This window comes from Athalia rosae, chromosome 2 (assembly GCF_917208135.1).
Source record: "Athalia rosae chromosome 2, iyAthRosa1.1, whole genome shotgun sequence".
Taxonomy (NCBI): Eukaryota; Metazoa; Arthropoda; class Insecta; order Hymenoptera; family Athaliidae; genus Athalia; species Athalia rosae.
The window spans coordinates 28,071,685-28,098,257 of record NC_064027.1 but is presented as its reverse complement, the minus strand read 5'-3'; the positions used below and the strand labels follow the sequence as shown (position 1 = coordinate 28,098,257).

Below are 26,573 nucleotides of genomic sequence, written 5' to 3'. Positions count from 1 at the left end.
ATCTCGGGATTCAGGAGTGGTGAGAAGTTTGTTCCAGGAGTACGCGTCGTCTTTGTCGCGTTCTTTCAAACGCAAACTGTGCTGCTTTTTCTCTTACACTTACATACGTACATTGAAAACGTGTATATAATATTTGTATATGACCTATACGTGTTCACGTCACGTTCACGTACATAAGGTCGCGATTGGGACAACGCGTGTAGCGTACATTTGATACGACCTTCGATTTGTGTAGTATAATAAAGTAATTGAGACTACACAGATGTAAAAAATGAAAGAAAAAATTTTAAAGAAAAAGAAAAAGAAATGGCACAAATTTTATTACTTGTTATTAATTCATTCCCTCGTGCGACGTCTTCGTTGCCGCGATGGAATGCAGCGTATACATACATACATATAATGCATGCAATGTTTTTCTTCAGTTTTATTTTTTTTTATTTTTTTTTTTTAAACGATATCTCCATTTTCTTGAAGAGAAATTTCAGAGGTGAGAGACTGAACGTCGTACACACTCAGACGGTCGTCAGTATAGATCGCGATCCGCGAGGCAAGGTCGCAAGTCGTGGAGACAATTTTTGAAAAAGATATTAAAACGCGACGATGATGACGACATTCCCTACTACAGAACACGAATCTATAGGTATATCAAGAGAAACAATTGGACGTATTATAATTATAATCTTTTTCTGCTTAATCTCTATTATTTCAATAGAAATCATAATAAATGAGGTGTACAAGATAAAAATAGTTTTCTAGTAGCATGACTTGGAACGTTATCAGAGAACTATATTATACTTATTGTTACTTATCTTTTGCTATTTTGTATTTTTCAAATTCATATCTGTATTGTTTGTAATGAGAAAATTGAACCTGAACTGGAAAAATTACGGTGAAAGTTGAGAGTGAATTTATACTGCCGTAAAGACCACAAATTGGTTGGAAAGGAATTTATTGAAAGACAGCTCATGGAACGAAAAATAATAATGGTATAACCGCACATCCTCGATGTAATATACTTAGACTGATAAATCATAAAATTACTTGGCTTTGAGTCATCGTCCTGCTCTTGAATAATCAGCAGACGCGTGTTCTTTGTTTCGGTATATAAGGTAGAAGAGAGGTTTTCGACTTTATGCCATTGGAAAGATTTTTCAAAGCATTATGCCTCTATACACGTATATATGATATATTTCTAAACGATTCGGCGATGAGAGTACTTATATTATGTTACATTATTTACCTAAGAGACAGGAATTTTTATTGTCTTTATTCTCGGAATACTTATCAATGCATTTTAGACTCTGACGAAGTATTATTGTAATATACCTGGCTATGGAACGGCGAATGGAGAATGTGATTTTTTAATTGTAATATTGACTGCGAAACGACGCCATGTATTTGAATTCCCCCAAGTAAATAGTTATGCACGTACTCTGAATGTACTGCAGTATATACTTTCACGAATGCTGCAGCAATTGCTGTTGCAATGTTTTCCATGAGCCAACTTACTACGGGTGGGCGATAAAAGGCGTGTTATTCTCATCTACAGGTATTAGAATTATTTTATATACGTCAGCCTCAGGACTTCCTGGATTTCTGGATGGATGAAATATTATTATATCTTACGAATCAACTTCCGCCACAAATAAATTGTTGTGAGTGGGTACGAACTGCGGTTGGATCGTATAATAAGATAAGAGATAACACGAATACGTGAACGTATTTTACCAACTAATCAATCGGTCATCGATATCGGAAGAATACTCCATAATATACTTATACTTATTCATCGTTATGATTAAAAAATTTAATCGTTTCATATTGTTTTAAATTAAACGCTATTCTCTTCCCCAACGTAGAGAGGCCACCGCCCTCGTGATGGACGAGCTCTTGATGTGAGTCATGACAAAATTGTTCGTTTATGTTGGAATATAAGTTAAACGTTATAATTAACTGCTCGTCATGGATTAATTGACGTGTTATTCCAATACAAGTAAATTTTCACTCATATACATTATGCATGGGTACAATATAGGCCTATACATTTGGAGACTAGCGAAACGTTCGGAAATTCAATGAATTCAAGATATGAGTGATAATTATTAAGTCAAATGTTGAGAGGTGACAATTATTACGATGGACATTTTTGCGACAGCCTCTGAAAAATGATTTAAATGATATTTAAAAAACCCATCATTGCTGCAGAGGAATCTCAGAATTTAAACTTAATTCGCTCGTCTTCCACCTTACGTAGTGGTGGCGCTGCAGTGACGTTCTAGAAAGCCAGCTGTTAAATTTACAAGTTTTTTAATCCTACACGATACGAAACAGCTGATCGACCTAACCTATCCAGTAGATGACACGGAAGCTGGTTTCGTTACGATGGATTTATTAAAAAATCACACAGCATAGTCTAAGCTAACCAAAATAAATACTACAGTCGATACACGATTCAAAAAATCTATTAAAACATGGGTAATCAACTGGTAGGGATTGCTCCCAGTCAAATATTCCCTGTTGAACATTATTTGACAGATCACAATGATCTACAGTTTGACGTTAAGTGAGTATTGAATATTCAATTCTTATGCTTTTTGTTTAAATGTAAATTGTTGTAAGGAATCTACTTTGCATCGACCAATTGTTTCATAATTTTTAGCCTGGGCAGCACCAGATTTTTTAAAGTTGCTCGAGCTAAAAGTCAAGAAGGCCTGATTGTTGTTAAAGTCTTTGCTATTCATGATCCTACTTTACCGTTAACTATGTATAAAGACAAACTTGAGGACAATAGGACCAAACTTGCCTCTGCAGTTAACTGTTTACCCTTTCAACGAACTATTGTAAGTCAATATACCCATTGAACTACCTCGCAACATGACAGTATACTTATCTACCTAATATAAAAATCAATTTTTAGCTAACTGAAAAAGCTGGATTTATAATGAGAGAATACGTTAAATATTCTCTATATGATAGAATTAGTACAAGGCCATTTTTATCCAGTATAGAAAAGAAATGGATCACTTTCCAAGTACTTTATGCTTTGCATCAAGCTCACAAGGTACGCTAACAGGGTGCAGTCATATTGTCATCTCAATTACACACACTTCTTGGCTCTATCAGATATTCATGTGAATTTTCAGTTTGGCGTATGCCATGGTGATATCAAACTTGAAAATATAATGATAACGAGCTGGAACTGGGTGTTATTGACTGATTTTGCGAGCTTTAAACCTACATACCTACCAGAGGACAACCCAGCAGACTTTTCATATTTCTTCGATACTTCCAGACGAAGGTTCATTCAACAGATATTATCCTATTGTATTTTTCATGTTGTAATGATGGTGTTGATGTATGTCTGATTTTTTCTCATTACAAATATAATGAATACCTTTCAGAACATGTTACATAGCACCAGAAAGATTTGTTAAGACCTTATCGTCAGAATTAAGCAACACGATGTTGCTGCCAGAACAAGAAGTTAAAACAGGTGACTTACACCCAATGATGGATATATTTTCCGCAGGATGTGCATTAACAGAGTTGTTCAATGAAGGCCATCCACCCTTTGATTTTTCTCAACTTTTAGGTGAATATTAGAAATAATTGCTAAAGATTACAGGCAAAGTAATGTGTTAAAATAATTTTTTATTTTTACAACGAGCAGCATATAGAAATGGAGAATATTCTGCAAACAAACATCTAGACAAAATTGAGGATAGTAGAATAAGAGCACTGTTAGCTTCGATGCTGGAAAGAAATCCTATGGACAGAACGAGTGCTGAAATATATTTAGCCCAAGAACGTGGGAAGATTTTTCCAGAGTATTTTTATTCATTCCTTCAATCTTATATGCTCATATTCTCCACTGCTCCAATATTGTCACCTGATGAGAAGATAAACAGACTGAAAAAAGATATTGGGAATATCATTAAAATTTTGAAGTCTGAACATAAGGAAAAAACAAATTCATCGAGCGATTCATCTAGCTCGAGTATTTTTAAGTCACGTGATAATAATACAGAATTATCAAATGACTCGGATGAAAAAGAAAATAATGAGCAATTCCATGCTTCCGGTGAGGATAAAAAAAAAGAAGATTCAGAAGCAGCTACAAAGGTGGGCAAATCTAGCGAGACTTTGGAAGGGCTGATTATAATAACTCAACTAGTCACCTCGTGCATCCGAGGCTTACACCATTCCCAATCCAAGCTGCAAAGTTTAGACATTTTATTGGAACTTGCAGCACACACTTCCGATGAAACGATCTTGGATAGAATTCTACCTTACATTGTAAGTAATATTTTACAAAATTCTATGAATACGTTGAGAATTTTGATTGCCTACATTTGTTTTTATTCAGTTTCATCTAGTTCACGATCCCGCGCCCCGCGTACGAGTCTCAGCCATTCATACATTGACGAAATGTTTATATCTTGTCAAATCCATACCGCCAACGGATGTAAACATTTTTCCCGAATATATACTGCCAGGATTATCTCACATTACTCAAGACGAAGCTGTGATCGTTAGGGCAGCGTATGCCGAAAATATCGCGCATTTATCTCACATCGCTCTACGATACTTGGAAAATTCTCATTTAACAAATCCAAATAACAAAGAAGGGCCAAGGCCCAGTTATGACAGTGAACTTCAAACTCTTCATGAAATGGTGCGGAAGTTTAATTTAGATGAGCAACAGTCAGTATGCGATAAATTATAGAATTAATCATGAGACTTGACCTTATAGGTTCAACAATCGGTGGCAATGCTACTCACAGATCCTCAGAATTTGGTGAAACAAACGTTAATGGAGAACAGCATAACAAAACTCTGTGTATTTTTTGGAAAACAGAAAGCGAATGACGTCATACTGAGTCACATAATAACATTTTTGAATGACAAGGATGACAAGCAACTTCGAGGATCATTTTTTGATTGTATCGTCGGAGTCGCAGCATACGTGGGTTGGCACAGTAGTCCCATTCTGATGCCACTTCTGCAGCAAGGTCTCACCGATCCCGAAGAATTTGTGACCACTAAAGCTATCAATGCTATGGCTACCCTTACCGAACTTGGTCTGTTACACAAGTCAGCATTGTACCAACTACTTTCTGAAAGTGTAGTTTTTCTGGTGAGTTAAAATATGCTGCGTCAATTGTATCATGAAACTTACATTCCGTCTAAATTGATTCCTATCACATTCAGGTTCATCCCAACTTGTGGATTCGTCACGCTATAGTTGGATTTATTTCGGCTGCGGCAAGAACTCTGAATTTAGTTGATGTTCAGTGCAAAGTGCAAACAATTATTCAACCCTACCTTAGGCACCCTTTGATACAAATTGAAAAGGAAGTGCTGCTCCTGGAGGCTCTTGTCGCTCCGATTCCCCGAGTTGTTTATGATTCCGTGATAAAATATAATGACATAGATGAATTATTCAGAGTATTTGAACAGAGGCAAATGGCTCGGGTGAAGGCGATCTCTGGCATTGTACCGCAATACAACGAAATGAGTACTACATTGAAGAACGTGAGTGAAAATCTATACTTGCTCTTAATCACTTCCTTTTAAACTAAAATTCGCTCTCATCCCTCTAGCTGTTTCGGAGATTAAGTTCTGAGGCAATGACGGAAATGGAGGAGGATCAGTTGCTGATGATGAAACCACATTTGTTAAAAATTAATAAACACAGACTGAGCATAGAAGCAAAACTAAGTATGAATAAATCAGTGGACGGTAAACTGGAGTTAAATTTGATGAAGGACAAAGTACGTCATCATATGGTCGTTTTATATCCCGACACAAAAAGCGACCTTAGCATTACTGCTTTCAAAAAACTGGATCGTAGAACTCCTGATAGCATGATTGCGTACGCTGCGATGAACCAGGAATGGCGGACGATGTTTGCTGCACAAGATAGCGTACAAGTAAGTAAAGAATGGCCGAACAGTAACATATGCTGTAATCGTAACTATACGTTTACTTTCAGCACACAATCATTAAGATGTCCGATATGACTGGCAGTGGTGGTAGTCCCAGTCAGAGTATCCATGGTGGTGATATTCATTTATCCCCACAGCATAGCTTGACGGATGTTAACAGTATGAACGATCACTCGTTACATGAAAGGTCTTACATTCAATGTAAGTTTTGCAGCCTATGAATTTTTTTGAATTGGTTTGTAAAGATTCATTTTCATTGACGCATGATTTTGTTCACTTTCCTTCTGTGAGATTTTATTTTCCGTATGCATGAATACTAACTTATGGATGTCTAAATCGGCGATAGTCGCAACTCTTTATGGTTTTGCAGACCGATGTGCCCCCTGCAGACTTGAGTTACGACAGCTGACTTACAGAAAACAGGAACAACATTCGGCTGCATTAAGAGCGCAGCATTGGGCTGATAACATTGCGTGGCAAACTGGTAAAAATTAATATCTGTTGAACAGTAGGCGGGTCTTTCAGAATTTATAGTGTAATGAACTTATGCTTCTGTAAAGGTTCTCGACTGCTTCCAAGTGGCTGGCGTCCACGTGGAATTCCTGTTGCTCATTTGCATGAACATAGGGCAGCTGTAAATCGGCTTGTTTCTATTCCTGATACAAGTTTATTTGCAAGTACTGCGGCTGATGGATGTGTCAGGGTTTGGGATGTTAGCAAAATGGAAGGAAGAAATATCGCAAATCGATCAAGGTACTTTAAAAACATCTCTAATGTAGAAAAATCGTTCAATGTTGAGTGTTTTCTTGCAGACAAGTGTACACGCATAGAGGAGGCCCCCTGGTAGGACTTGCAGTTTGTGATCAGGGACAGTCGCTAGCAAGTTCGGCGAGCCAATCCGGAACTGTATTTGTTTTGAGAGTTGAGCAATCTTCGAATAAAATGAATGTTCTCTATACTCGGCAGCTAGATCTACAGGTAATAATTGTATTTTTGTATTTCTGAGGAACACCCAATCAGGTTACATTTTGATTTTATACTCTAGGAAGAGGGTTGTGCCGTCGATGTACAATATTTAGATTCTGGTTCTCAATCAGTGCTTGTATACGCCACACTTTACGGATCTCTGATCGGATGGGATTTGAGATGTCCTGGTACGGCGTGGCGTTTAGAAAACGATCTCAAACATGGAGTTATCACGTCTTTCTGTGTCAACAATTATCAACAGTGGTTAACGCTGGGGACTAGTTCCGGGGTTCACATATGCTGGGACTTGAGATTTCAATTGCCTATCAGTAGCATTAAACATCCGACAGGTAAATAAAATTGAATAAACTCGTGACCTTTCATCTCTAATATGGTATTTCTTGCTAGGTGCGCGAGTAAGAAAAGTGATCACTCATCCCACTGAACATTCTTGGATCCTCTCAGCTGTGCAAGGAAACAATGAAATATCAATGTGGAATGTAGAAACAGGGTTCCGTCAAACAGTTTTATGGGCATCAAGCGCACCCCCGCTGAGTCACACCCAAGCTGGGCACAGTGTCTGCGCTATGCATTCAGGTGCTATTGATCGTTCTGGATTCTTACTTGCTGGGGGAACAGATATGAGACTTAGATTTTGGGATTTACAAAATCCTAACGAATCATACGTAGCTTTACCTGCTGCCAATGACACCGTACCTCCAAATTCGCTGGCGTACGAGTAAGTCTAACGGAATCGAAATTAAGAATCAGTTTTGAAACACTTTTCTTTTTTGTTTTTCCAATAGACAACGATTGATCGATGGAACGAATGTAGTACAGGAAGTATTGGTTGGTGGAGTTGCACCAGGAGGGGTGACTGGAAGTACCGTACGCAGCAGAGGTCACGAAGAAGGTGGTCAAGGTCAGGGTCCAGATTCACCACCAGCAGGTCATCATGACACTATATCTGCTGTGGCTATGTCGAACACATGTATATTAACAGGTAGTACAGATGGATTGATACAAGTATGGAAGTAATTAGTGATGTGAAATCAAAGCTAGGAGATATTTTCCGTTTATCGAATACTTATCTATGTGATGACGCGGTACGACGAATTATGATAATCCTTTTGATTCCGTCGAGGTTGATCGGCTGTCCCTAAAATGTGATCAAAATCCTGTAAATACTATCGATTCAGTGTTGATGTAAAAATTAGGTATCAACGTTAAACTCGTAAGTATAATACACCTATATATATATATATATATATTTTTTTATAAATTCACATGTAGAGTCAATAATTTTCGTATCCCAGCTGAATAATCGTAACTTTGTTCTGAAATTTATACACCCTAACTTTAGCTAAATTTATTCAGTATTTTTAAAGACCAAATTAGTCATTTATATGTAAACATATTTATTCTCGACCCAAGGCTGCCGCATGAGCTTTTCCTTTTATTTTTTTCAATGATATAAAATTGAGAAAGTATATAATAAGGTTACTGATTTTTTTATTGTTAGTTCAGCGTCGATATCCGGTAGATTTAAAAATTCATTACACAGTAGAATAAATACTTATTTATGGCATTTTTTTTTCATTTTTTTTTAAATATACACATGGTACGGTACAGATTAGAGATAACTGTACATAAATTCATGTATTTATAACTAATGTACACAGCTTTACAAGAAACATACTCAATAACATATTCCTATATTCATTATAATTATATGAAATTGTTATAATAAAATGAGAAATTTTTTCACCTAAGATCCATGCAATCTTCACAATTTCTTAAAATTATGCACTTAATTCACAGGCACACAATAGTAGAATGAGTCCAAACTATACCATCACCAGGGGCAAATGGCTCCTGTTTGTCCTGGAAAAGCATAATTATCCGGCGTGATTGTCCTGCAAATTTCCTTCCAACGTTCACCTCCTCCTTTTCCTTGACGATTTTGTCTTGGTCGGTGACCCGATCCGCTATTGTATCCAGGGTTTCTTACGAACAAATCGAACCATGGCGCGGCTAAAGCGCAGCCAATCAATGCGAAAATTATAAAGATTGATTTCATATTTTTATTTTTTTCGTTTTACTTTTCGTTTGCCACTTGCTCGTATTCGGTCCTATCGATGAGCCGAATTTGTCGATAACTGTTCGGGTATGAGCGGGAAGAGAAGAGCGTTTATGGTAGACTAGTCATTCCTGTAACATTGGCAATATGAAAATTTTATATTTAATTATCGCGGCGATTTCTGATTTGGGACTCTTGTGGTAATATTTAATATGTATAGACAACATGCGTTTTTAACATTACTTTCAAACTTCACACTTTCTGAACAGTAGCTAGTTGTAAAAGGCGATAACTACGTTTTTACGACTTTATACTATAACAGACTTGTGGTCTAGCCATGTCCTCGATAAACGTTATAAAAACTTTGAACTTATAAATCTTCAGGAAAATAAAGCGGAGCCCGCAGTTTGAAAGTTGGAAAATTTATGAAAATAAAATTGAAATAAATCTCAGTCAAAATGATGATCGCTTTATCTCTAATGAAATTTAGTCCCCAAATTCAAGATAATCTTATGAAAAATTCAAAAATGAAGAGCAATTCGATTTACATACTTTTTTACTTTTCAGATGACATTGCCAAAAGTTCTTGTAGTCAATGCGCAGGTAGTGAGTATGATTTTTGAATATACTTAATAAACTTGAATTTTCAACTTAATATCCTCGAGAGTGAAGAGTTGAGGAGCAACAGCCACTGGAGTATCTACTTCACTCTCGCACTTTCGTAATGCTCTGGAGATGCTGGATGTCCACTCGTACGTTTTATGTTATACTTATATACGGGGGAACTTCTCCCGGGATATAATTCCCCTCGGAAGAATCCCAGATAAGAAAAAATAGCCACACGAATGAATAAACGAATGGACATCGAGAATAAAACATAATGATAAAGAATTATCTTACCGCGTCATCTCTGTATCATTACGCTCTAAACCACAGAATAATTGTCGTACGAATATGTATTTACGATTCGAAGAATGTCCATCGAAATTCATTTTCGATTCTGCAAGCGTATAAGTTTTATTTTACGCTCGGTGAATCACCCTGCCCGGATCGTCTTAGGATTCACATGCCGCTGTTAAATTTTATTTTCTTCGTGAAATGTAAAATGGGTTGTAAATTTATTACACCACATACAAAAATAAGAGAAAGAAAAAAACAATACGAAAGAAACAACTCCAGTCGGAATACACAAGTTCAAAAAAGTTCCCTCGATCGGTATTGAAATGATCAGTTTATTTCAATGGGAAATCGACGTACGTACAGATGAATATTCAAATCCGATCGATTACTATTATATGGCAATTTTCCTGTTACCGTAATGACCGGTTTTAATCGTATGGATCTATAGGATCTATTAATAGACATCGATCACAGAGAAAGTCCACGGGTTACCTTAGTACTGGTTATAAATATACTCATGTACCTACGTATAGGGACCTTAGATTTCCTGTGATTTCAGAATTGCACTCTCTAATAACGAGTTTAGTTCGGCGTAGAATTAGAATAGCAATTCTATCTACCTGCCGTTTTATATCCTCGCATGTTCATTTCTTTTGGATATATCCCGGGAGTAAAACTTATAAGACTTCAGCATTCCGGAGTAATTACCTGCTCCTGGACTGCACTGGTACAGCTGCAGTGCAGAACTTATACCGTGAAAAGTTGATCTCGTCATTAAAGCTTTATGATTTGAAGTTCGCAGTTTCTAGTAGCTGAACTTTAAGTATAACATAAATGGATATCATACCTATCACAATTATAATCAATGTCATTCGATACATCCAAGATCCCTGGTTTAAAAATTCATCCCCAATTGCACTGTACGTACCTTACATTATGTACGTACATTTAAAAATTCAATGGAAGAAAATTTTACTGTCAGTTATCGTACAAAATGATTACGATGAATCAAAAACTTAATAATTGAAAGAAAGAGTTTATTTGTATCAAATGATTTTCAATCATTTTAAAGGTACATTGTTCCGCGAATATATAGTTCGCGGTGCTTTTGGGAGTGCATTATATAAAATGTATCTTTATCAGCTCGTCGTATAACGTGTACATAAACGCGAAATATTATCTCAACCAACCTTGCTCTAAAATGTATAACTCAATGTAAACATATGCATCGTCTTCGTTTGCAAGTATTATTAATTAAAGTTGATAAGAAAAAGCGGTCAAGGTTTCAACGAATCGTTTGCAGTCTATGTAGACTTCGCGGAGAGTTCATCGGAAAATCTGCAAATTTGTTAATGTAGAAGCTTTTGTTTTCCACTCCAAAGATCGCAAGAAATTAAAGACTGCAGGCGCTTTTGGACTTCTTCAATTTTTGGGACCGTAATCCGAAATGTTCATCCACTATATTGAGCAGATAATACGTGTTTCCGTACGTTCTCAAAAATTGAGACGTTCGAAAAGTAAATAACAAAATGAAAGCAAAAAAAGAAGTATCAATGAATGATAAATTAGCATCACGTACGCATAGCCCGCACGTGCTACGATTGCAGAGATGAACTCTGGGTAAGTACCAAATAACATCCATATTAAATTATAGTAGTCGGTTCAATTTTATTACAAAAGTCCGAATAGTGACGGATACACGTTCGAATAAACTCGCGAGGAGTCTTAAGATAGACGCGAAAATAAATATATTCAAATCTTCATCAGCTGCGTGACTTCATGTCTATCTGTTAAGCGGATGCTTATACAGTCGGTGAAATGAACAAATAAATTCTTTTCATTTGTCGGCTAAAAATCGAATTTAAACTGCGGATGACAAGACGTATTAATTAAATTTCTAATCATCAATTACTGCGGGAATCGCCGCAGCCATTTTGATTTTCCAATCAATTCATATGCCTGCATGCATGCGAGTCCTAAATAAATTCACATAATTCTTTCTTCACCAGGGGTAGATGCCTGCAGATTATATAAGGCATTAGACTTGATAAATCGTCTAAATATTTCAACGTGATTGAAATTTACCAGCTGTATGTGTATTCTGCACCCGTCGAGTCGTTGGTACGGGCGGTTCAGCGTCTTCAGTTTAGAACTAATCGCGTCTAGAATCGCTCGCATTTTATAACAGCCGGCAAACTTGAGCAGGGCAACGTCGACCGCAATAGAGATCTAACAATAAGTCTAGAAGTTTCAGAAGTTTTTTTTTTTTACTTATTTTGATTTATTTGGTTCGAATTTTTGTTTCTTTTCATTCATTTATTTTTTGTTTTCTTTTCTTCGGCAAGGTGCAAGCGCGTAGAAGGTTTGGCAAAGCTCCAAAACGCACGTTTCAGTAAGGAAATGAAAGAGACATACTTTATAATCGTCAGTCGAATCGCATGGCGATTTCTATAAGAGATACTCGAGATAAATTGAACTCGCGAGTTCTCCAAAATTTGGTGCACACTTTTTTTTTTTGTTCTTTACTTTTTATTTCGTCCATCGATAAAAAATAATAGGGGTAAAAACCAGTCGTGCAGATAAATTGCTCGCATTGAAATACTTGTTTTTTAATTTGTACATACATCGTAGAGTCAAACGATTACAAATCTATTCTAAAGATCGACAGGTCACGGATCTTTTCATATAAACAATATACCTATAATGTCGGACAGCGAAGATGCTGCAGGAAGCGATGGGAGTCAACAACGACTTCATAGGCCTAGCCTGACTCGAAAAATGCGGAGAAGTATTCGAAGAGTTAAAAAAAGCATTAAAAAGATAACCGGTAAGTAGGTGCATTATTCTTTAAACAAATCAGAATTGCAGATAATTCTTTTTAAATGATGCGGTATAATTATGGTTCATCTGAATGAAACAAGTGCGCTCTTAGTCGGAAGATTGATCAGCAGTGCTTGAAGATCAATTTAAACTATATTTTCTAAATATATAAGTAAATTATACCATCCCGCGATGCCTGGTGGAATTAAATTTAGCACCGATATGGTTATCGAATACATTGAAATGCCCGAAAATCTTTGAAAGTTAAAAATAGTGTTTCTGTATCGGTGAAAACACGGCGCGGTGATTTATAATATAAACATTAGAGGAGAATTGGTATACGGAGCTGTAATATGAACGAGTGGGTCACAGCAGTTTTCCACGCTCTAATTCCACCTCCTCAGCTAGTATAACAATTATAAATGAATTATGAAGCTAATATAATGGAAGTACAACTGCAGTATTTCCTGTATCGCGGCCCCGCGTTTATCTCGCCTTTCTACGCGCATGATTTATTTATCCATTAGTTTGTAACAAAACGAACGATAATGCTTCCATTTATTTCAATTAATATCCATTCAATTTCAAAATTTTATAATGAAATGTTGACTTAGTCTTAGATCTTTCCAGAGGATGATAACGATGAGGAATCGACGAAGCCGGTACACGTAGTTCCGGAAAGATTGTCGACCTTGGTTCTTCAGACGGGATTTAAGAGGGATGAAATTTGCAAGATTTACAGAGCTTTCAAACAACATTGCCCGGGCGGTGCGGCAACGCCAAACGATTTAAGTCCTGCTTATGCCAAATTATTTCCACTCGGAGATTCCACAAAATACGCACAGGTCGTTTTCAACACTTTTGATACTAATAAAGATGGGCTTGTTAGCTTCGGAGATTTCTTGACCGGATTGGCACTTATCGTAAAAGGGAAACCTGAGGAAAAATTGTCATGGATTTTTGGGTGGGTTTGCAAATAAAATAAATAGACAAAAAAAAACTAGTAAATGCACCGTGCATTGTCTTCAATTTTTTTTTAGACTGTATGACATGAACGGAGATGGGCATATCACGAGACATGAAATGTCGTTTATAGTCTCAGCAATTTATGAGATGGTTCAGACTAGCCAAACCATACAACGGGCAGTGAACAAACACGTCGACAAACTATTTGAAAAGATGGATTTAGACAAGGACGGAGTCATATCCAGAGACGAATTTATGGCTTGCTGTATAAACGTAATAAGTATTTGGAAAAGAATTTGTATTATACTGGGTTTTGTTCAATTCATGGTTTTTTTTTTTTATTCATTCGTTATTACAGGATCAAACTATTTACACCCAACTCTCCATCTTTGACGATCTCTGGTAATTGAATATTTATTGGGAAGGATTTGATGCAACTGTTTTCATATAAAACTGTAATTAAATAAACATTTAATATAACAATTAAACAATTGTGTCTCATAATTAAAATTTCACAACGGAATGTGGTAAGTGTTTTCATAATTAATCAAGCAATTTTTTTTTATTATCATGTGTCATGTAACTCAAAATAATCGTTTTTGAAGTATATAGAAAACACAGGCAAGAAAAAAAGCGAATGCTAGAACTAGTAAAGCCTTGTCGGTAACTTCACGGCGACCGTACTTTCCCAGTAACTTTCCCGATTGAACTATGACTTGCTGCTGATGCTCGAGCTCATCCTTTGTCCCACTTACTTTATCTGATGAAATGACTGAAATCAAACACAGAAAATTGGCACACATAACAATTTGATACCATATATGAAGACGGTGGTTTCTTTTACAATGAAGAAATTATTGACATACTTAGTGTGTCTAAAGTATGGGCACTTTTCTGTGTAGTTTCTGCCAGGTGCCTAGAAATGCTTAATAATTTATCGGTGACACCTCCAGACATTTTTATGAGAGTTTGCTTATCTCGTCTTTTACGTAAAGCATTTTGTTGATCCTCTGGCATTTCTAACAGTTCTTCCTTTGCCATTCTATCAATAACGCAGGCACTCACAACATTCGCATTGCGAAAAGCGCCTAGAGTAATAGTCAACTGACTTTTGTGGCTATCGATTTCTGTATAGAGCTCCAATTTTTTTTTATTACTGTGCTCTTGGAACGCCAAACCTTGCAGTCGTTCAATGCTAGATCTTAATGCCGCTATCTTAGCTCTGCCCTTTGCATTTAATTCATTCAGTAATTCCATAGACTCTGTACAATTTTGGATATCCTGTGAAAAAGAAGATAGCAGTATTAACCAGACAAATCGCATGAATACAAAATGTTTCTCACTTCTGTAGGACATACTTGGATAATAGCTTTGACTTGCATATTGTTGTTGACAATCTCTTGTCGGACTAAGTCCACTGATTGCTGTACGGAAGTCATTTTTTCTGATTGTCAAGTTGAATCAGGTACTTGGAAATGCAAATCAGTAATTCATCTCCAGAATTTCATGCCTAATTACACACGATCTTGAATAGTCTTATGTCAGACATACTTAGGTTATCTTTTAGTTTATACAATGAACAATATACTGATTCTACCATCTGTGATTCTACTCGATTCTACACAAGTTTTGCCCTGCCCGTCCAGTTAGGCTATCTGTGGAATTTTGTAATAACTAAATCAAATTGTTTACAGTCGGTATTACTGATCTCAACTATATCCTAATCCATATAGTTTAAAAATGGAACAATTTTTCAAAATGTGTTAACAAAATATCACATTAGTGAAACAGACGTGAAATTTGAATTCTACCCTAAATTTGAATGGATTATATGATGTTACTAGTACTGCGGAAACATGTTGAGCTTATCCCTCCGATTCGTATAGACGTTTTGCCATTTTTCGTGTGGAAAATCAACTAAGCAAAGCCTTCGCTTTTGCTGAAAGCAAAAAAGAAACATTGAAAACTTCTTCCTGCATGAAGCAGAAGATTATAGTAATGCGGATACAGTAATCATGATTCTATTTCACTATCTATAACGAATAATCAAGATACGAAATTCTAGAAAATGAAGCCATATAAATTCCCGTACGATGAAATTTAGATTTACGAGTCGAATGAGTTACTCTGTACGTTGGTTTATACGGCGGTGAATACGTCCGAATCAATCAAAAGTAATCCCCATTCACAGTCCGAATAAATTCCCAGTAGAAATCGTCAATTTTCTTTGCAAGCTTCACTCTAAATCCAGTTCGTATTTCCCTGCATGGTAATAACATTATCACTCATATTATACACATCATACATGAATTTACATATGACGCTTTGACCTGTATACAACCACATATAATATGAAAAACACGTTATAAAAACCTTGTCAAAAGACTTTCGCGCGTTTCTGCATTTGTAAGCACATATGAAACACGTATAATGTACAGTATAGAACGTCAGAAATTTCTCGGTACGAATCAGGTATAGAAAGTCATATTAAAAAACCTCTTGCTCGAAACATGTCACACATAATCAAAAGAAAAATCATTCCTCTCTCAAAATCTTCTTATATTGGTACTTCAATCAATTATTATTCGATTAACGATTATTAATAAATTTATTTGTGAATAACCAATGAATTAATAAATATAATAACAATGCATACTATAGATAGATAATGACATAATTAATTATTATTGTAGTAGAATTAATAAAATTCTTAATATCGATTAAGTTACTTAGGATGATCTGAAATACTTCATCTAATTATTATTTGCAAAAATGAAGTTTTACTCGTAGTCGAAGAGCGAAAACATTTTGGGTCACTTTCTTTACTAACATACATGTAATAATTCTATCGTATAATAATTCGAGTGTATATTAATTTATTTTGAGCGAACCCGAACTTTTTGTACAAAAATCTATATTGGTATATGTACTTATACCTCGCCTACGTGACATAAAACAAAAGGAAGAAAATTAACTGTGTATGTACATATGATCATAATTCTTAAGCCCCAGGGGCTAGACAGGAAAACTTTTATTTTATGTATCCAGCCGTACGTATATGAAAATCCAGAGACAAAGGATCATTGGGCAGAAAATAAAACAAACCGCAAAACGAACAAAAACAGAAGGATGGAGAAAAGAAAAATAATTGAATGAATAATTAATTGGTGAGGACCACAGCTCTGTGCAAACAGCGTCCTTGGCATCCCTCCCTTAATCCTGGCCACAGAACGTTTCTGATTCTGGAACCATTTGGATTTGGGGAACCGTGATGTCTGGCGTGAAATTCGGTTCTGAAATCTACACCCTGCGCAACGTCTAATACGAGCGGAGTGGATCTAGCTAAACAAGACCACGCCAAACTAGCCGAAGAATCTGCGTAAATTTTTAATTCCGAAGAGCTACGTAGGCAGGGAAAATCGTAAAGGGTGCGTTCCAGCTGGTTGAGGACTTGCGTTGAAACCTCAACGACTCCCGTTTGGTAACCAATTGTAGCTAATTGTCTCCTTATGCAATCTTCTAACTCAGGATCAGACGCTACAGATGGACATCCGGTCTGCAATTGAAGCTCAGATGTTCCGGTTAATACGTTTATTACCTCCAAACGTCGAGAAGTTTGAATCATTCCAGCAAGACGCCATGACAGCTGAAAATTCGAATCGAATCAAGTGATGCTTTTGTCTACAAGCGATAGGTATTTTTTGATTTTTTATGAACCATCGAATCAAACGTCGCAAACTTTGTGGAAAAAGTTCAGATCGCTCTTAGATTTTTCTTGCATAAAATAATGTCAGTACTTCGATCAATAAAATTCAGAGTTTCCCGTACAGGTTGTAGCTATAATACGCTAACCTGCGGGATGTTCTTCGTAAATGATTACACCCGTTACCTATAACAAATAGAAAAATTTTCGCTCGTATATAATACGAAATCTAACGCGAAACACGCACACTAACAATAAATTTCACGCCCTCCATCCCCCAGCCGGAATATGCAGCACGTTAAATAAATTTATGGCATTGCAAATTTCAGGTATCATATCTAAAACCAAAACGAATTCGGCAATTTTCTATTTTCCGCTTTTTTCTTCAACACTTTTTTTTTTTTAGTCTTGAAAATTTTCCGAAGCTCTTATACCTGCGGCGGAAAAATTTCACGCATCCCCCTCCCCCCTTCCCCCTTAATCCCGTGAATTTTGGAAAATTGTTTATACAGAATTTCGGAGTACTCTGGATTTTTTTTCATCATTTTCCGACCGTTTATTATTTTAGTTTATTGATTTCTGAGGGCCGGGCGCGCGTTGCATCGTTGCAGCGTTTCTGCACATCTCCCGTGATATTACGTACAATTTATATAGATCTGTATAGGCACATAACTATTCGGATGTTACCTGTACTATATCTATATGCAAGGGATATTCCCTCGGGCTGACACTTGACTGACTAGAATAACGAACGAACATCGCCGCAAGCTGACAGCTTTACGAGACGTATTCGCGGTATGTGCAAACGACAGTTTAGCCCTAAAAATTCACCGTTGTACGTTACGTATAATAAACAATAATAATTCAAGAGTGTTTTACCTCAACACCTTTAATTTCTTCTTTTAATTTTTTTTCTTCCCCACCCTTCGCTTTTTCGGAATGCAAAACAAGGTGTGACGCATGTGAACGCGTGAAAAACTTTGCAGGGGTGGCTGAAAAAGAATACCCTGTCGTTTGTAAATTTTTTGTCGTTCCATTACTTTTTCTTTCTTTCGGATAACAGCAACGTAATTTTCAACAAATTACGGACGATCTGAATAGATATGATCACCTATTTAGATATCCTGACAGTAAACTTATGAGATAAAATAACGATTCGATTATGAAACGAAGAGCGTTAGCCAAATAATATGATTACAATAGCGGTTTATCGAAAGCTTTATAATATGGGTGCCCATGACAAAACTCGGTTGTCTTAATCCTGAAGGATTTTAATCTGAAAGTTTTGGAATTCATCGCGGTGTCTGAGGTACCCGTACAGTACGAACGTATACCACGACGATGTACGTACCTACAGAAAATCGAGTTATATTCAACCACCGCAACACCCGCAAGAGATATCCCAACAAAAGCTCCGCAACAAGCAGCTACCAGGAGACTCGGTCTCCTTCCTCGCCAACATTTCTCTTTTCTCTCTTCCTCTATCTCCCTCTTACATTCGGTACTGCGAACGAGAAACGATGAACACAAACGCTTCCCTAACTCCGCTTCAAAGGGGAGGCAATTCCCAAAATTTAATTTACACCTTCTCACTCGACAACGAAGGTTCGTCACAAAATCCCTAGCGAACACCATATCCCGCGTAACTATATATGTATATGTCGAGTAATCTCCAATCGGAATTATTCATACCACATAATATTTGAATCCAATCTCTCTCATTTTTATTTATTTATTTTGTCTCTCTTCTACGCGCACACGAGTTATACAAAATACGCGGATTAAAGAAAACTGAGAAAAAAAAAAAATAAATAAATAACGCGGTTCGCAATGACAAAATCTTCAAGTGCTTTATATACATATACATATGTGGGCGGTACTGTCGAGTTGAATCGAGTCGGTCGAATAGAATATACGAAGAAACTTTTGAAATCCCAGAGACTTCCTTCCTCCTTTTTCCCGGAGGTAGTTATATGGGTATACACGTATGTGTATGTGTACAGGTGTACGTATATATATATATATACAAGGTAACTGAATTTTACGTCACGACGGGTGACTCGCGTTCCTTTCCTTGCCGATTTTCTTGCTGCTGTTATACGAAGAAATTTTCAGCATCTGTAGCTACGGAAAAGCTGTCGCCCTGAGAATATAAAAGGTAGAAAAGCGCAAGAAGTAGAAACAGAATCAGAGGGAAAAGTGAACTCTTGGTGCGCTGTCTCCTGTTTACGAGAGCATGGGGAAGAAGCATGTACATACGTTCGTCCGCATACATGTGTTTTATGGTATACATACATACACGTATAACGGTACATACTGCGAATACATATCATATATGCACATGTGTATCGGTAAACTGTTCCCACATCGCAAACTGGCAGGTGCTCTTTATGGTATTTATACATATATATATATATATATATATATATATATATATATATATATATATAAATAAACGTGAAATTCCACGTGTACAGGTGCGCCCTGAAGGTGTGTACGAAAGAGTGGTATATATTTTCGAGTTTGTGTTCAAAGTTTACGTTTGTGCTTGTGCGGGGGATGACGTATCCCTTCTTGCGTACCTTTATATAATGTACCTCTGTATACGTACATATGTACGCCCCAAAGGTATTGTATAAAGACGCCTCACGCGACGTTAGATTTACCCTTACCGAGAGTGTTCAAAAATCTCGGTATATTGTACAACTGAAGTCACGTGAGCTTTCCACCATCTAATGTATCTACGTACATACTTATTATATATGTATATATACAAAGTTGAAACTTATGGCCTCTTTCAAAGTAATACGAAATACACATGTACATCAACTGTACATATGCATGCTCGATTTCAAAGGATATTCTGAAATACGTTCTCGTCTTCGATTTGAAATGAAATATTAAAAAAAGAAGAACGTCGAGGGATCGGATGCGATCTAGTTATGTACATATAGTTTCGCGAGGTTTGATTCGGTATGTTTTTATGAATTTTTTTTTTTTTTTTTAGTTTTCGATGCGGTGTAATTGGTCCGCAATTTTCTAGGTACTCACCACAACTACGGAGTAAAGTATTTTCGCTTTAAGATCTGGAGCATCCTTGAGGGGTTCAAGGGCGTCCAGAGCGTCGAGAGTATGAAGTTGAGCTTGGGCGTACAACGCGGCATATCTTTCGGCCAATTGTCCAACGGTAAGATTTCCAAGAGACTTGTAAGAATTATTGGAAATACATTGAAAATTGTCATCGCTGCCGTTGGGATCCCCGGGTTCGGGGGTCGGACTTCCGCTTTCGTCTGTATGATAACCGGCGCTGCTGGATTCTTCTTCGTAATCTTCTACGAGCGTGTTTTCTTGGTGGTCAAAGTTGACGTTAACGTCCCTCATCGTGTTATCGCAATTATTCGAATTCGTTTCTTCGGCGATAATTTGCAGTGCGAGTCCGCACCCCCTGGCGCACTGCAATAGTCTGGCGGCCAGTGGCGGATTTTTAGCATTCGTTCGAAAATTTGATTTCCTCAAAGCGGTCCATTGCCTCAGAGCTTCCTTGTCGTACTCGACTCTATGTTTCAATTCTCTGAGAAGATTTTCGAGCGCCGAACTCGTCGCTTTTTCCAAGGTATTCAAGAGTCCCTGATTATTGATGAGCCGTTGCTGAATCTCACTGTACTTCAAAGATAACTGCCTCTGATGAGAAGCCGCGTGCACTCCTTGATCCCCTGAAACGACGAGGTGGAAAAAAAAAAAACAAATTATGCACACTGCGAATATATACCGCACACGTTTCCGAATTCAACCCTTTTCGACACCCTCTCAAAAAGGTAGAGAATATAAATCCTCGCAATTCTAGTTGAATTGATTCTAAAGGGAAAAAACCCACTCCAACTTGTGGGAAAAAAAAAAAAAAAAAAAAATCCATACACCGCGTTATACGTGAATGGAGTTTGAAACGGGACGCCACTGAATGGCCGGACGATTAGTTTATTTTTCGCCCACAACCGAAAGAAATGAAAATAGAATAAAAATAGAAACGAAAATGATGAATAAAACGAAATAGAGAGAAATTTCGTGGAGAACATTTTTTCCCCTCACCTTTGTTCGTGCCCCCGTGTTTCGCGAAGCTTTCAATTTTGTGCAAAGCAAGTTTATAAGCCTCCGCTCGCGACTCGAGTTCGTCCTTCAGAGCAACAGGTAAAGATACAAGATTCTGTGCGTTAGTGTTTTCCAATCCATTTCCAACGGTCGAAGTAACGAGTCCATGTTTCCCCAGTCCCTCGACTGCTCTTTCTAGGGCTCTCCTCCTATTGTTGAGAATATTCTTAGAATTCGGCGCTACTTTCGACAAAGCGGTCAAAAGTTTCGTCCATATTCTCACTTGATAATTGTCCTGCGCGGTCGATATCAAGTAAACGATTTTCCACAACACGGGATCTACCCTCAAACTCTTCAAATCTTCGCTGTTCAACTCGGTCAATCTGATGTATAGAATTTCGAGCAAAGCCAAACTGTGGGGCAGCGCGTCCACCAATAAATCGATAGGTATATCCGGCAGAGCAGTTTTCAACGTATAAACCGGAAGTCTCGAGAGAAAACTGGCCGCCTCTCTGTACTGTCTACCCTCGTAGAGTCTGAGTAATCTTCTCAATGCCATTCTAGGATTCGATGCCTCGTCCTCGATGGAACTCATCGGGCCAACTTGAAATTGTGCCCCGGACCAAACGAGCCTCTGTATAGCGTTCCTCGGTCTTTCCGGTCTTATCCTTTCGCAGGAATTAATGCCCGGCAGCGGTAAGGTTCTCCTGCTCATTTTCGGTAGTGTTTTCGATTCGTTTTTCACGTTGCTTTTTTTTTCTTCTTTCTTTCTTTCTTTCAATCTTTCTCTTTCTTATTTTTTACACCGATAGACTTCCTACCGGCGCTTCTTGCCTCGCGGCATCGGCCCACTTCACATGTACAGGTGATTATATCGCTGGCACAGAATCACATCAACGATTCAAAGTTGGCTTAGGATATGTTAGATATCTACGTGCGTACACCACACTTTCTAGTGCCTCTTCTTTATTCACTAGCAACACGAAGTGACTCTCTCTCTCTCTCTCTTCTTTCCTCGGCGTATTTATTATCGCGCCTCCTGTGAAATATTAGAGCGAAATTCGCATGATTCAATTCAGTAGGATATTATATAGGGTTTATTACAATTCAGCTATATATTCTTTTACACAAATTTATTACTCTCATAGGAAGGAAGTCGGAGAAATCAGCCAACTATTACACCTATCATGGTAAGACGTAAGAAAAATAGAAAAAAAATATTCTCACGGGTATTAGCAATTAAATACGCGTAATAGAAAATCTCCGAGAATCTTATGTGTGTAGCTAACAGATTGCTCGTTTTCGTTCTTATTCATACCCTGCAGAATTCGACTCCCTGCGAAGGGAAAAAAAAAAATAAAATAAAACGATGCTATACATCACACGGAATGGTGGGAAGAAAAAGGAATGATAGAAGTAAATTCGGCGGTAATTTTCATCGGAAATTTATAAAAAAAAAAAAGCACGTTTGAAGGTTGTCTACAGATATTTCTTCTGCATTCCTTCGTTTTGTTCTACATATTCCTTTTTCTTTTATTACTCCTCGCGGATGGATATAGCCACTACCCTCCGCCAACGTTGGATGTTAAGACAAAGAAGAATGAAAAATGTAGTATGAAAAAAAAAAGAAATAAAAACGAAGTACAAGTGTCTCGTCAAAGGTGTACGAGGAAAGAAAGAAAGAAAAAAAAAAAAAAAAATAGCTTTTCACTCTTATGATGAAAAGATGAAGAGACGTAATATGTGAGGAGAGTTTTTCTTTTTTTTTTTTTTTTTCACATTCATTTTTCTGGAAGGAGGAGAAAAATCTGCACTACAGACGCAAAGCGAAACGAACGTGCGGTCTGATGAACACCGTTTCAAAAATGATAAAATAAAGGAAAATAAAATAAAAGACAGGTATATCTTTAGACAAATGGAAAAACTGGTACGCGTCGCCGCGTTATAAATTCGAAACGGCGAGGAGGTAAAAAGGAGAATCCGACGCTCCGCGAGGATATCGTCGTCGAAGGATATAAATTCTTCTATATCGTACAGTGCCTACTGTATTATAGGTTGAAAATCACGATAGGGGGGATGTTCACGCATCGCGTCGCATCCTATCGTATAATATACTATAAACTAAATAATACGTGTTGCTTGTAACGTTTTACGACAGCGGGTATACCTCGGGGTACACCCCGAGTGTTTTCCGGTTGGATGAATTTTCTTCGGCTTATTACCACGTTTGTACTATTACGTGTGGAATACACGTACAACAGACCTATCTATAAATTTACCGTATCATACCGACGAGGTGTACGACCGTATCGCATGAAATAAATATAAGCGCCTACATTATTTATATTTATATTTTATGCACGACCGTCTACCGTTGTCTTTTATTTTCAAAATTTATCGATGTCACATAATACATATTTATGTCACTCGAAATTACACCGTAGAGTAACATCGGTGCACCAATTTCATCCACCTACCGCAACCGCGTACCGGAAGTATCGAGAAGATTCATATTTCGTTGACGATTCCGAAGCGCAGCCGAAAAGTTCTCTGAATAATTCAGCCGCAGTTGAGGGAAATTTCGCTAATCGCAGGATGCGGTTTAATCAGAATCTATCGAGTCCCGAGCCTTGAGACGAAGATGATAAATATTCCCGGGGCATGATTATTCGGTATTTGCGACGCGTTAATATTTCTCGTCCGTCACCCCGACGCGCGAACTACACGTGGGGGTGGGGGTATGACTGATTCTCATCCCCTGTCAACAATAAAGCACGCGACGTGGATCCGGGGGCGCGACGCCACCGTTGCCTAATTATCGCGTCAACTTGCTGTACGCGTACACGCAGCTGATAACATACGACGTAAGGTCGTAATAAACGTAAATCAACCTCCAGACGCGATGATGGTAATAATTGTAACAATAATTGAATTCCGGCTGAATGTATACCTGCAGGAAAACTGGACGACGTCGTTTCGCGTATACGCGTATCGGCGGATACATAAAATCGCGAACGATCCACCGAGATAATTACCGTTAGATATCGTACTGCTCCTTTTTCCCCCCTCGTCGATTCTGCACAACGAAATCTATTTCAATTTCACTTCACTTCGTCGCAACTAATTATACTACCGATATATTCGCACACGTGTAGAAAATCAATCCTCTTACCAGCTTTAGTAGTTTATGAGTTACAATATGTACACACGGGAGATTTAATATCCAAATCAATTGATGGTCACTAATTAAAGAAACACCAATTTTTTTTTTTTTTTTTTTGTCTGACACACACTTTGAGTTATTCGAAAAACAAGTCACGAATTTAAAAACGTAATTTTTTTGTTTTTTTTATGGGAACGAAACACTATTTCGTAACGAGGATACGTGTCTCTGCGACCGAATGATAAAATTTCGGTTTTACATAAATGAAAAAATTTCGGAGAGTCTCGTCGTCAATATTTCATCCGTCGTGTGTTCGATTTCTCGTTTTTTTTTTTCAATAATTTCTTGAATATCTCGGACCGCATATTTTGACATAGCGCGTCAAGCCGCACCCGCGTTCATACGAATCGGCGGAAAATCAAATAATTTAAATATGCCGAGTTTGAAAATCGTTGCGGTACGAAAAGACTCTCGCATTCGAATGTTTGACACTGTTTGAAGCAGCTGAATCAGCGGCAGCAGCGGCAGTTCGCTCAGTGGAAGTGGTCCAAGTTGGCCCGAGGCCCCGAGGGCCTTACGATCATCATCTGTATACATACATCCTCGTACATACCACGTTTATATACCTACATATACATACTTCGCATTAAAACGCGCGACGCTCGCGCGGGGCCCCCTTGAAGATGCGGTTGGCGACCTACTGTCCTGCATACCGCAGGAGAAGAAGAAGAAGAAGAAGAAGAAGAAGAAGATGAATATGAAGAGGAAAAGGAAGAGGAAGAGCGAGAAGAATTAAGGACCTTGAAGCTGCGTCTTAAAACCGCCCAATATAAGGCCCCAAATATACACACCTGTAATATCTGGGGTATCGGTCTTATACCTGTAGGAATTTCTTTCTCATTTTTTGAACTTCGTCATCATTGATTTGATTCAATTTTTATTTTTCATTCGAATCAAAAATTTCGATCAATGCGCGTCACGCGGCTTCGTGCGGAATCTGAGGATCTAGGAACGTGCGTGAAAAGTTTTATAAGTCAGGTTTAAAAATATGTCCTAATGCATATTCATCCCTGAAATTTAAATCGCATTGTTTAATTCCCTTTTCTCATTATTATGCAGAACTGTTTTACGCTCGGTTTTACGCGTGCGATCGTGGCGTGTACACGTACAGGTATACTGTGCTCTCTTCATTTCCTGTTTTTCATTTTTTCTCTCCCTCCCGTATAACCACGGTTAGCGTCAAGGGTTGGTGTATTTTGATTACCTTAAATTTTTCCACACTTGTCAAGCAATTTTTTGACTGGCGAGTTTCGCGGTTCGCCGTGTGGAACGATTCGACCAAATCAATTCCGATAAAATTGCAGGTGGGGGAACAGAAAAAAAACAAAAAAAAAAAAAACTGAACAAATAAACGAAGAAATGACCGCGAAAATCTGAGAATAATATTCGTGAATGTGATTATCGTGCTCCATATAGTATGGTAACCGCGTTACGCGTCGATGAATTTTATCGTATTATATTCACACTAAAGAAATATAATGCGACTGTGAAAAAGCCTGAAATTGCAGAAGGACCGTCGTTAACTTTTTTCCCTCCGTCTCTCTCCCTTTTTCCTTGTTTCTCGGGGTGTTCGATATTATAAGCGTTCTCATCATTTATCAAATTGGTCGTGATGGCAACGAGGAACTTTTTTTCATAGCAATTTCTTATTGGCTATCTGCCAATGTACCTGTAGTCATTTTTATACGCGAAAGCGCGGAAAGAAAAGTGTAAAGAAAATTTCACTCGAATATTACAATGATTGGGGATATTTTATTTTTTTTCTATCAATTTCGCTTATTTCGAATTTATCTCATTCTCTGATTTTCTCACATTTCATCCGACGCGGTATTATTTTCCTCAATCCTTCGGATGTGAAATTGTAGGATGAATTTTTCTGTT

At 37.5% G+C, this 26,573-nt stretch overlaps 4 protein-coding genes and 1 long non-coding RNA gene across 10 annotated transcripts; 2 read left to right on the top strand and 3 right to left on the bottom strand.

Annotated features, from left to right (window-relative positions):
• Positions 1-528: 528 nt before the first annotated feature.
• LOC105685804 (phosphoinositide 3-kinase regulatory subunit 4) lies at positions 529-8,686 on the top strand. Of its 2 annotated transcripts, XM_012400231.4 has the most exons (18): positions 537-640; positions 1,550-2,563; positions 2,660-2,840; positions 2,918-3,061; positions 3,144-3,298; positions 3,402-3,592; positions 3,671-4,296; positions 4,367-4,675; positions 4,754-5,137; positions 5,212-5,535; positions 5,604-5,933; positions 5,996-6,149; positions 6,295-6,432; positions 6,509-6,701; positions 6,761-6,926; positions 6,994-7,264; positions 7,323-7,653; positions 7,721-8,686. In XM_012400231.4, the coding sequence occupies exons 2-18, from the start codon at positions 2,472-2,474 to the stop codon at positions 7,950-7,952; spliced, it is 4,221 nt and encodes a 1,406-aa protein (XP_012255654.2). In that variant the 5' UTR covers positions 537-640; positions 1,550-2,471; the 3' UTR covers positions 7,953-8,686. The 2 variants fall into 2 exon arrangements, with proteins under 2 accessions (XP_012255655.2, XP_012255654.2); XM_012400232.4 differs by having other exon boundaries at positions 529-2,563; positions 6,319-6,432.
• LOC105685805 lies at positions 8,479-11,479 on the bottom strand. Its single transcript, XR_001103008.3, has 2 exons — positions 9,547-11,479; positions 8,479-9,125 (listed from the first exon to the last, which is right to left on the bottom strand). It is a non-coding gene; the product is annotated as an uncharacterized LOC105685805 (long non-coding RNA).
• A 9-nt stretch (positions 11,480-11,488) lies between these two features.
• Positions 11,489-14,163, top strand: LOC105685735 (Kv channel-interacting protein 4). Of its 4 annotated transcripts, none has more exons than XM_012400093.3 (5): positions 11,489-11,514; positions 12,555-12,721; positions 13,345-13,678; positions 13,755-13,953; positions 14,039-14,163. In XM_012400093.3, the coding sequence occupies exons 1-5, from the start codon at positions 11,504-11,506 to the stop codon at positions 14,084-14,086; spliced, it is 759 nt and encodes a 252-aa protein (XP_012255516.1). In that variant the 5' UTR covers positions 11,489-11,503; the 3' UTR covers positions 14,087-14,163. The 4 variants fall into 4 exon arrangements, with proteins under 4 accessions (XP_012255516.1, XP_048507327.1, XP_048507328.1 ...); XM_048651370.1 differs by having other exon boundaries at positions 13,755-13,960; XM_048651371.1 differs by lacking the exon at positions 11,489-11,514 and adding an exon at positions 12,031-12,286 and having other exon boundaries at positions 12,609-12,721.
• Positions 14,136-15,274, bottom strand: LOC105685736 (vesicle transport protein SEC20). Its single transcript, XM_012400095.3, has 3 exons — positions 15,039-15,274; positions 14,547-14,961; positions 14,136-14,452 (listed from the first exon to the last, which is right to left on the bottom strand). The coding sequence occupies exons 1-3, from the start codon at positions 15,117-15,119 to the stop codon at positions 14,265-14,267; spliced, it is 684 nt and encodes a 227-aa protein (XP_012255518.2). The 5' UTR covers positions 15,120-15,274; the 3' UTR covers positions 14,136-14,264.
• Positions 15,275-15,436: 162 nt separating this feature from the next.
• On the bottom strand, positions 15,437-25,156 carry LOC105685710. Of its 2 annotated transcripts, none has more exons than XM_048651367.1 (4): positions 24,505-25,156; positions 21,470-22,508; positions 20,435-21,096; positions 15,437-17,326 (listed from the first exon to the last, which is right to left on the bottom strand). In XM_048651367.1, the coding sequence occupies exons 2-4, from the start codon at positions 22,182-22,184 to the stop codon at positions 16,841-16,843; spliced, it is 1,863 nt and encodes a 620-aa protein (XP_048507324.1). In that variant the 5' UTR covers positions 22,185-22,508; positions 24,505-25,156; the 3' UTR covers positions 15,437-16,840. The 2 variants fall into 2 exon arrangements, with proteins under 2 accessions (XP_048507324.1, XP_048507323.1); XM_048651366.1 differs by having other exon boundaries at positions 24,642-25,156.
• Positions 25,157-26,573: the final 1,417 nt, after the last annotated feature.

Coding starts and splice junctions, on each gene's coding strand:
- LOC105685804 (XM_012400231.4), top strand. CDS start 2,472: ATGGGTAATCAACTGGTAGGGATTGCTCCCAGTCAAATATTCCCTGTT. Junction 5,934..5,995: donor CTGCACAAGATAGCGTACAA/GTAAGTAAAGAA, acceptor GTTTACTTTCAG/CACACAATCATTAAGATGTC. Junction 7,265..7,322: donor TAGCATTAAACATCCGACAG/GTAAATAAAATT, acceptor ATTTCTTGCTAG/GTGCGCGAGTAAGAAAAGTG.
- LOC105685735 (XM_012400093.3), top strand. Junction 13,679..13,754: donor AAATTGTCATGGATTTTTGG/GTGGGTTTGCAA, acceptor ATTTTTTTTTAG/ACTGTATGACATGAACGGAG. Junction 13,954..14,038: donor TTATGGCTTGCTGTATAAAC/GTAATAAGTATT, acceptor TCGTTATTACAG/GATCAAACTATTTACACCCA.
- LOC105685736 (XM_012400095.3), bottom strand. CDS start 15,119: ATGACTTCCGTACAGCAATCAGTGGACTTAGTCCGACAAGAGATTGTC. Junction 14,962..15,038: donor AAGTCAAAGCTATTATCCAA/GTATGTCCTACA, acceptor TCTTTTTCACAG/GATATCCAAAATTGTACAGA. Junction 14,453..14,546: donor CCATACTTTAGACACACTAA/GTATGTCAATAA, acceptor GTTTGATTTCAG/TCATTTCATCAGATAAAGTA.
- LOC105685710 (XM_048651367.1), bottom strand. CDS start 22,184: ATGAGCAGGAGAACCTTACCGCTGCCGGGCATTAATTCCTGCGAAAGG. Junction 21,097..21,469: donor ACACGGGGGCACGAACAAAG/GTGAGGGGAAAA, acceptor TCGTCGTTTCAG/GGGATCAAGGAGTGCACGCG. Junction 17,327..20,434: donor TACTTTACTCCGTAGTTGTG/GTGAGTACCTAG, acceptor TCGAATTTTCAG/CTGTCATGGCGTCTTGCTGG.